Source organism: Heloderma suspectum, chromosome 1, assembly GCF_057233095.1.
Source record: "Heloderma suspectum isolate Gila_16-S chromosome 1, 16-S_ref, whole genome shotgun sequence".
NCBI classification, from domain to species: domain Eukaryota; kingdom Metazoa; phylum Chordata; class Lepidosauria; order Squamata; family Helodermatidae; genus Heloderma; species Heloderma suspectum.
Window position 1 is genome coordinate 135,737,501 of NC_139458.1, and position 9,141 is coordinate 135,746,641.

The 9,141-nt window shown below is 44.9% G+C and overlaps 1 protein-coding gene across 3 annotated transcripts in view; it reads left to right on the forward strand.

Annotated features, from left to right (window-relative positions):
- The window catches only part of VPS37C (VPS37C subunit of ESCRT-I), a 22,666-nt gene extending 16,846 nt beyond the window's left edge, over positions 1-5,820 (forward strand). For all 3 annotated transcript variants that reach the window (XM_084859199.1, XM_084859205.1, XM_084859215.1), the window contains exons 3-6: positions 1,818-1,934; positions 2,028-2,199; positions 2,950-3,032; positions 4,983-5,820. In XM_084859199.1, coding sequence (XP_084715325.1) covers positions 1,842-1,934; positions 2,028-2,199; positions 2,950-3,032; positions 4,983-5,735 — 1,101 coding nt within the window. In that variant the 5' untranslated portion in view covers positions 1,818-1,841 and the 3' untranslated portion in view covers positions 5,736-5,820. The remainder of the gene's footprint in view (positions 1-1,817; positions 1,935-2,027; positions 2,200-2,949; positions 3,033-4,982) is intronic.
- The last annotated feature ends 3,321 nt before the right edge of the window (positions 5,821-9,141 follow it).

The following is a 9,141-nucleotide window of genomic DNA, read 5'->3' on the forward strand; positions in this document are numbered from 1 at the left end:
CATAAGTAATGGAAGGAATGGCTGACAAGCAGCTGCATGGCCAGGTGTGGCCTGTTTCCTGGGTACCCTATGACCAATCAAGCAGATAAAAGGCCTGGAGGTGGTTCTGAGTGTTACATTTGCATTTGGTAGCTGTTCACTGGAACCCCCAACATGAGGTCCAAAGAGGTGTCCGTGCAAGTGAAGGAGGCCATCATTAGGCTGAGGAAACAAAATAAACCCATCAGAGAGATAGCAAAAACAGTGGGAGTGGCCAATACAACAGTTTGGAACATCCTGAAAAAGGAGGAATTAACTGGCAAGCTCAGCAACAGCAAAAGGCCTGGCAGACCACGGAAGACAACTAAAGTGGATGACCGTAGAATTCTGCTCATGGTGAAGAGGAACCCTTTCACAACATCTAGCCAGGTCAAGAATGCTCTTGCGGAGGTAGGCATGTCATTGTCAACATCTACAGTCAAAAGACAGCATTATGAATGTAAATACAGAGCCCTCACAACAAGGTGCAAACCACTGGTAACGCTCAAGAACAGACAGGCCAGGTTAGCCTTTGCCAGCAAACTCCTAAAAAAGCCTGCCCAGTTCTGGAATAAGATTCTTTGGACTGATGAAACCAAAATTAACCTGTACCAGAATGATGGGAAGAGCAAAGTATGGAGAAGGAAAGGAACAGCTCATGATCCAAAGCATACCACATCATCTCTCAAACACGGTGGAGGCAGTGTTATGGCATGGGCATGTACGGCTGCCAATGGAACCGGGTCACTGGTGTTTATTGATGACCTTACTGCTGACAAAAGCAGCAGGATGAATTTTGAAGTGTTTAGGGCTATACTTTCTGCTCAGATTCAGCCGAATGCTGCCAAACTGATAGGACGTCGCTTTGTATAACAGATGGATCGTGACCCAAAACATACAGTAAAAGCTATCCAAGAGTTTCTCCAGGCAAAGAAGTGGGATGTTCTTCAATGGCCAAGTCAGTCACCTGATCTCAACCCAATAGAGCATACTTTTCACTTACTGAAGACAAGACTGAGGGCAGAAAGACCCACAAACAAGCAGCAGCTAAAGGCAGCTGCAGTAAAGGCCTGGCAAAGCATCTCAAGGGAGGACACTGAGCATTTGGTCATGTCCATGGGTTCCAGACTTCAGGCAGTCATTGACTGCAAAGGATTTTCATCCACGTATTAAAGGCAATCCTTAAGTTTGAAATGATGTTGGTTTGTTCCATTACTTATGAGCCACCAACGATGGGGGTCTGTGTATGCCACTGGCTGTCCTTCCTGTATGGTTAGTGCCCCGCTTTTGTCAAACCCCTTGAATTACAGCTGAAAGTCCTGACTTCGCTCCCATCTGGGTGTGTTTCCTTTCAGCTTCAATGTGGTGGTGTACAGAGGCCAACTGCCCAGTTATCCTTGTTCCAATACTTCTGGCCCTGACTGTATATGCACAGAGGGCAACATGCACAGTGACAGTAATGTGTCTTCCTTACCTGGCAAAATTGGAAGATAAAGAATGCTGTGCCAGCATGCACATGTGGCAGTTACACTTCAGGTTCAGTGTACAAAAATGAGGACAGGATGAGTGAGCTTGATCATACTCCCCCACTGTGCACAGGTTCTACACTTTTTGCCTGCTGTGTGAATAGGATTGATATAAATAAACAAAAATGACAGAAGCATCCTGCAGCCAAAGACACTTGGTACTTGGATTCTGGCAGGGCTGCGACCCTTGTGATCAACACATGGCAAGATTGGAGTGCCCAGCAGGTGGTATGAAACCTATTAATCCCTCATGTCCTCTCTCTCTTATCCCAGAGGAATTCATGAGCCCTACAAAAGATGGAGACATTCAGAGACAAGACTGTAGACGAGTTGAAGGAGCTGCAGGAGAATTCAGAGGAGATTGAGAGACTGGCAATAGAGTCGAATGAGGTATCTATGAAAATAAATTGAATCCATTAGATTGAAGAGAGGGAGGTGAACTTAAGGAGCCACTCTTCCCTAACAATGGATCTTCTTTCTCAGGTCCAGGAAGTACAGCTGGAAAGGGAGATGGCTCTGGCCACAAATCGTAGTTTGGCGGAGCGGAACTTGAAGTTCCAGGAACCCTTAGAAACAGGACGTGCAAACCTCTCCGACAAATATCAGGATCTGCAAGAGCTGGTGGAGCGATGCCAGGAGCAGAAGGCAAAATTGGGTAATGTTTCAGATCTGCCTTCTCCAGATTGTGGGGCCGGGGCAGGACAGCCAGTAGGCTTTTTTTCTAACTACGATTACTTCTTATGATCCCTCATCAATGGTGGCACCTCCTGATCTGGAGATGATTCCTATTTCTTGGCATCTATTAATGAGGGGCAAGGAAGGAGGGTGATTTATGAGAAGGCAGTTTTGTTCTGCTCTGGGGTATTTAGCAACCTGCACTGATTTTTTTAAAAACTATTCTTACATTTATATCCTGCCCTTTCCCCTCTTGCAAGGAAGCCAAGGCAGCTCATGTGGTTGTCCTCCTCCTCTCCATTTTATCTTCACAACAACTCTACCAGGTAGGTTAGGCTGAAAATCAGTGACTGGACCAAAGTCACCTAGTGAGCTTCCTGGCCAAGTGGGGACTATAACCAGGTCTCCTGACACTCGTAACTACTATACCACACTGACTGATTGACATTTGCACCTGTTCAGCCATCAGAATGTTTGTGCAGGTGTAGTTCTTCTACAGGGGAACAGAGTTTTCCATTCTTTTGGTCACCCTCCCTTCTTCCTCAGTTATGGCTGAATGGTTCACGTTGGTGGCTCTTAAAGAAACAGGACCCTTGTCTTAGAAGGTGGCATCTCTCATGTCCGTGGGCATATTTGCACAGAGCCAGGAGCTGGTATGCTCACTGAGATGGAGATAAGGAGAAGTGTTTGTTTTGTATGACCTTTTAAATCATTCTTTTTTCCCCCCTAGAGATATTCTCAGCGGCTATACAGCCTGACACCCTTCTAAGTCTTCTGCAGGTAGAGGGTCAGAAGACTGAAGAAGAATCTGAGGTCAGCCTGTGATTTAAACTCAAGAGAGAATGAGATGTATTTGTATATGATTTGTCAATGCTGGAAACCTACTTTAAGGAGTTCACTCCAAAGCTGAGCTTTCCTCCCTTTTGTCCGCATGTTATAGACCCAGACTGTTAGCCAGGACTGTGTCTCCCCTCAGTTCTTACAACATAAATTCCAGCCACCTGGGAATAATCTCCATTCCTTTTCAGTAATATTGTTCAAATGTTTTACTTTAATGGGCCTATTTTATTTGTTAGGATATAGGTGGCCAACCAGCAGGCAGCGTTGGTGTCATAAGCAGAGCAAGCAGCAAGAGTCTGTGGCACCGCTGGACAGCTGCAGGAGCGTCAGGCCAGTGCTCTTGTTTGGGCCCGTCTTGCTGCTCTGCTATCTGCTTCCCAGTTCAGTAGACGATGTCATGTCATGGAGGGCCACAAATGTAGTAGAGTGCTATTATGTTACGTTGAGGACTTGTAGAAATTTGGCCACCAATAGAATATTCTCATCTGAAGTAGACAGCTGCCTGAGATGTTCCAGGGCTCTGTCTGGTCTATTTCACTGTGAGTGATCGTGGGGAAACAGAATGTGTGCTCGTATCACCTCTTCAATCAATTGGTGCAGTACAGAATGTTTTGTACCCTACCCCTTCTGTTGACTGTCAGTGCTGGGATGTGTGTGTTGGGGGTGGGGGGACAGGATGCAGGGACAGCCTTCTGGTTCTTCCTGGGAAATTCCAGATAGATTGAAATCTGAAGATACTTAGCAAGGAGAATTTCAGAAGTTTTTCTATCTTATTTCTTCTCTACTGACAAAAGACTTGTACTTCTCAGCTGTCATCACTAGAGCGAATTGTGAGGCTGTTCCAGCTAAATTATCCCTGGTCATTTAAGCCTCCGTCCCCCACCCCCTCCCCCTGGGGCCCGCCTGCCTCTTAAGACAATGTGTCTTCAGTGCCTCCAAGTCACTCCCCTACTACTTCTGCCCCAATTCTATTATGGGCAAAAATCCAGTTTCTTGGAGTCCTGCTGGGCTGTTAACCAAAAACAAACAAAAATCCTAAAGTGTGTTCTACCTTCTCCTCCCACCTATTTTATTCCTAGTAAAGCTCAGTATTATTTTTTTCATGAGCTTCTGGGGTCATCCATTGCAAATATACCATCTCATCCTCTCTCAGGTAGACCCGGTGAAATAACGAAAGACTGGAGATCTTTACATATCTTTAAATATTCAGTTTGCTCTGGTTGAGATGATGTCACCTAAGTAAATTTATGGGGCCACGGTGGCTTAGTGGTTAAGACACTGAACTGCAGACTGGAAGGTCGGCAGGACAGCAGTTCGAGACCCGAGTGCCGCGTGACGGAGTGAGCTCCCGTCTTCAGTCCCACCTCCTGTCAGCCTAGCAGTTCGAAAGCAAGAAATTGCTAGTACATAAATAGGTTCCGCTTTGGTGGGAAAGGTAACAGCGTTCCGTGCACCTCGGTGTTCAGTCATGCTGGCCACATGACCACGGAAGCGTCTTCGGACAGCGCTGGCTCTTCGGCTTAGAAATGGAGATGAGCACCACACCCTAGAGTCGGACACGACTGGTTGGGGACACCTTTAAGTAAATCTAACCTGAGAGACTAGTTTAGGCTAGCCTCTTGAGCATAAACAGAGCACACACAAAACTTTACCAACAAAACCATTTCCCCAAATTGCCTGTAGGGATATAAGGCATTTTACTAGAGTCCTTTTTCTTAGTGACTTTAAGGTATGCTCTGAGTCAGTGTAGCCCCATTTCTCCCTTTTCCTTTCTCTTTTTATCTCTAGCCTTTCCATCTTGCTTTGCATTATCTTACTTAGCCCTTGCACAGCCTTTCACTTGAATAAGAAAGGCTCGTTGCAAGAACGTTTGAGCTCCTTATTTCAAATAGAAACTTGCATTAATTAACTTTTTCATTCCAGATAATGGCTGAAAAGTTCCTGGAGGGCGAAGTGCCTCTGGAGACATTCCTTGAGCAGTTTTCCTCCATGAGGAAGTTGTCCCATCTGCGGCGGGTGAAAGTGGAGAAGCTTCAGGAAGTGCTGAGGAAACCTCGGTTGTCACAAGAGCCAGCAAACAATGCTGAGTTCAACCATAAGCATACTTCAAACATACCTTCCGGGCCTGTAACTCAGCAGCCACAGACTAGCTCAGCTGGGGGACCACCCTTTCCTTTACCTTACAGCCTATCCCCTCACATGTCTACTGGCCCTTCATCTTATGGAGCTCTCCAGCCAGCTCCTTTTGCAGGAACACCTGTTCTGGTGGGACATGTTGCTTCTTCTCAACCAAGTACCCAACCCTCATTTCCTTATAAATCACCTTCGGGTCCTGGATACCCATCTGTCTCTTCTGGTGGTTCAGTACCCCAGTCTCGGGTAGGAGACCCATCTTCATCCTCTGGATACTCTTGGTCTCCATCCAGAGCACCTCCTTCTGGACCAGGATACCCACAGCCCCTTCATAGGGCTCCATCTACAGGGCCAGGGTTCCCTCAGCCTCTGCAACCTCCATATTTTCCACCAGGAGGGAGGCCGCAGTGCCCATATCCTACTCAGCCTCCAGTGCCTAGCTTCCCCATTCCCTCCCAGCCTCCATATCCCACAGGCCCAAGTCCATCCTTTGGATATCCACCACCACCTCTGCCTCCTCAGGGCCCTTGGTCAGGATATTAGTCAGGACTTCCTGACAGTATTCTATTACATTGTAGCCTGAGAAATTGATTCTTGCTAGCTAATGAGGCCCAAGCTGCAAACTTGGAAGTGTCATCCTGAGGGATATACTTGTGTAAGCATTATATTGATGGCATGTGTGGTTTAATGCTGTAAGAGTTGAGAAGGAACGCCTCTCTTGGGAAGGTTCTGCTCATGAGTATCAGCAGGCACTGACTGTTGGCAGCCCTTAATGACAAGGTGTTCTGACCAAGCAGTCAGTTCAAACCATAGTATATAATACAAATATAGGCCCAGACTCTGAGTTGACCTATACAGGCATTGCTCCAATTAAGCTGCTTGAGACATACTTATTGACAACAGCTTGGATCTGGTCCTGTGTGTGTGCGTGTGTGGTTTTCTACTTCAGTATGTTAGAAAATATATATATATATATATATATATATAAATATAAATGAATTCTATACGCTTACTTTACACAGAACACATGACAGAGAAATCTGTCAGGTATTTCTGATGTAAAACAATGCTTTCCAGGGAAGGAAGGAATATGTGATTTCTCTTGGCACTAAGGAAATACTAGGAGGTAAATTGAGGGCATAGCCCAGTCTTCGTTATGTTTCAGAAGTGGTATATGAGATAACACAACAGATCTGCATCACAGCTTCTCCCAGGTGTCCCATCAATCTCTCCATGCTGGTCATTGCCATAGAGCAAAGGTGGAGAACCTTTTTCAGCCTAAGGACCCTATTCACGCATGGGAAACCTTCCATGGGTCACATGCCAGGAGTGGACGGGGCCATTAGCAAAAGTGGGTGGGGCCAGAGTCAACCCACACTCTTTCACTCACAATTGGTTCATTCAGTTCTCTTCCGACCCTTTCCCGGCTCTGCATTTCTCTCCTCTTCCCTCCTCTCCTTGCTTTCTTTACCCAGCACTTAGGGCTACATAGAGCTCCCATGGGCACCAATAGAAGCTTTTTAAAACTCTAATTGCTGTGTACAGAGCCAACTTGGGGGAGGCACAATGCATGGTGAGAGTTAACATGTCCCCCCCAGCTGTACCCCCCCCCAAATCATCCTACCGCAACAATTAGATTTTAAACCCCTCCACTGGCACCAACAGAGCTTTTTAAAAGCATAATTGCTGTGCGAGGGCCAACTTTGCAGGGAGTCACAGTGTGCAGGGAAGGTTAGCCCTTCCATTCCCAGCAGAAACCCCTGTGCGTGCCCCCCGTGTGGCAATTGGGCTTTTTAAGGCACAATGCTATGCATGTTTAGACAGGTAAGTCCTACAACTCCCAGCATTCCCCAGCCAGCCGTGTTGGATGAGGAGCCCCCACAGGCCTTCGCTTCCCCATCTCTGCCATAGAGGTTAGCTATCTTGCCTGTTCCTCCTGCCCAGTGTGTTTTCACTATTTCTAGATTTACCATGGCTTATTTTGTCTATATTCTCCCCTCTGAACAGATACACAGAAGGCACACAATCATTGTGTTAGGTATATGGAAGATGTGAACTAGAGGGTCTTGGACTGTTTGAAGGTGGGCCAGGAGGGCTGACTTATAAAACAAAAACCCCAAGTCACTATGCAGTTTTATACTTGGGAATAATGGGCAAAATGCTAATGTCTCTTATTTCCAGTGGGCAGTGTGATATACTTCACTGAATCTTATAGGTGTTTGTTGCTGCCAACATATCCAGCTCATTTTCTCTAATAACCTCTGATTGTTACAGAGGACTTTGATAATGAAGGCTTCTCTCGCCTCTTTGTTCACTGTCCCACTTCCTCATGTTGGCAAGAAGAAACACTGGCTACCAATTGAGAGAACAGAGGGGACCTAATGGAAATCAAAATGGCTTTGCTCAGCACTTTATTCTCTTTCTTGCCCGTAATTTATTTATTAAAAAAAATAGACTACTAATAGATTTGACCAGGTTGAATGCTTTTGGAATTTGATGGAAGCAATTCCGTATCTCTGAGTAATTATGGTAATAAAATTTTATGAATTGCACACAGGCTTATTATTATGACTTCTGGAAATGAAGCTGTGACTGGTTGATATTTGATATTCTTTTTCTTGCTTGCTAACATCTTCCCTTTGATGTCTCCTAGTTTGTGTCAGTAAGGCCCTGCACAGTTCGTCTCACAAAGTCATAGGCTCTTTATACCATATGGCCTTTCCTGTTGTCTGTACCCTACTTAAGTGATCTATTTGTGCATCTATCCCCCCCACAGACCAATAAACTTAACCCTTCTCAGCATCCTTCAACACCATGTTTCCTCTATCTTGTGCATTGTAATTTCCATCATCCATTTGCCCTTATTGTTTTCAGCTATTGTGCTATCATCCTTTATCATTGACTTTGATTTATGTTGTTCTATAATTAACTATTGCCCTGCCTATACTAGTTTAACTCATTAACTCCTAATATCCCAACTTTGATCTAACCTAATATGTGATAACACTAGATAATCTCTTATATCAGTATCTAAGACCTGAAGAAAGGCCAAAGTAATGAAGATGTGTTTTGCCCAAAGAAAAGGAATGGAATAGGTTGATTTTTTTTTTAAAAAATAATGTTTAAAAGGATTCCAGAAAGTGGAATAATTGTTCACTATGGATGGTGCTTTAATTCTGACCTTAAACAACCATAGTAACTTCAGTCTCATGGCAATTTCTCATAGTTCACTCCTCTTTTTTCTTTTTGTATGTTACATTAAAGTTGTGTCAGTTGTAGATGTTTGCAGATATACATAGGTATATTTGGCATGTACAGCAAATACAAAGTAATACGGAATCAATGTGAGGCAACGCAAACAAAAATAAAATGTAACCACTTTGTTCAGGATGTGTCTTGAGGGAAGAAGTCTGTCCATGCAGAATTCTTGTAGTCCCAGCTGAACAGAAGTTTTGACTTAGCTGGGGGTGGGGGCAGGGGGGAGACTCCAGCATCTGTCATCCTATTCCATTGCTGATATCCCAGCTGAATCTAAATTGACCAAGCCCCACAGGGGATTTGGGGGATTCATGTTTGAATACTGAGAAGTGGGGGTGGGGCGATATTCATGTCATTCCCAGGATTTTGAGAGCTGCTTTATATTTTCAGTGTTGTACGCTGCTAAATATAAAATATGTGAGCACCACATCTGTAAAGAGCACATTTATGTATTATGTGGGCATGTCTTTAAATACTTTTCACCTTTATCCAAAACAGAAACCAGTATCTTGGTGGTGACTACACATGGCTTGCTCTGGAGAAGACCAGTTTTTCTGAGCTCTCCAGTATTTCCGAAGCCCTGCTGGGCTCCTCCTATAGTGCAAAAGGCAGGGAGGAGCAGTATTTGCTATTCCTTCCTGGCTTTTCTAAAAAAACAACAACCCTATTTCAGAAACATTTAGCCCAGCTC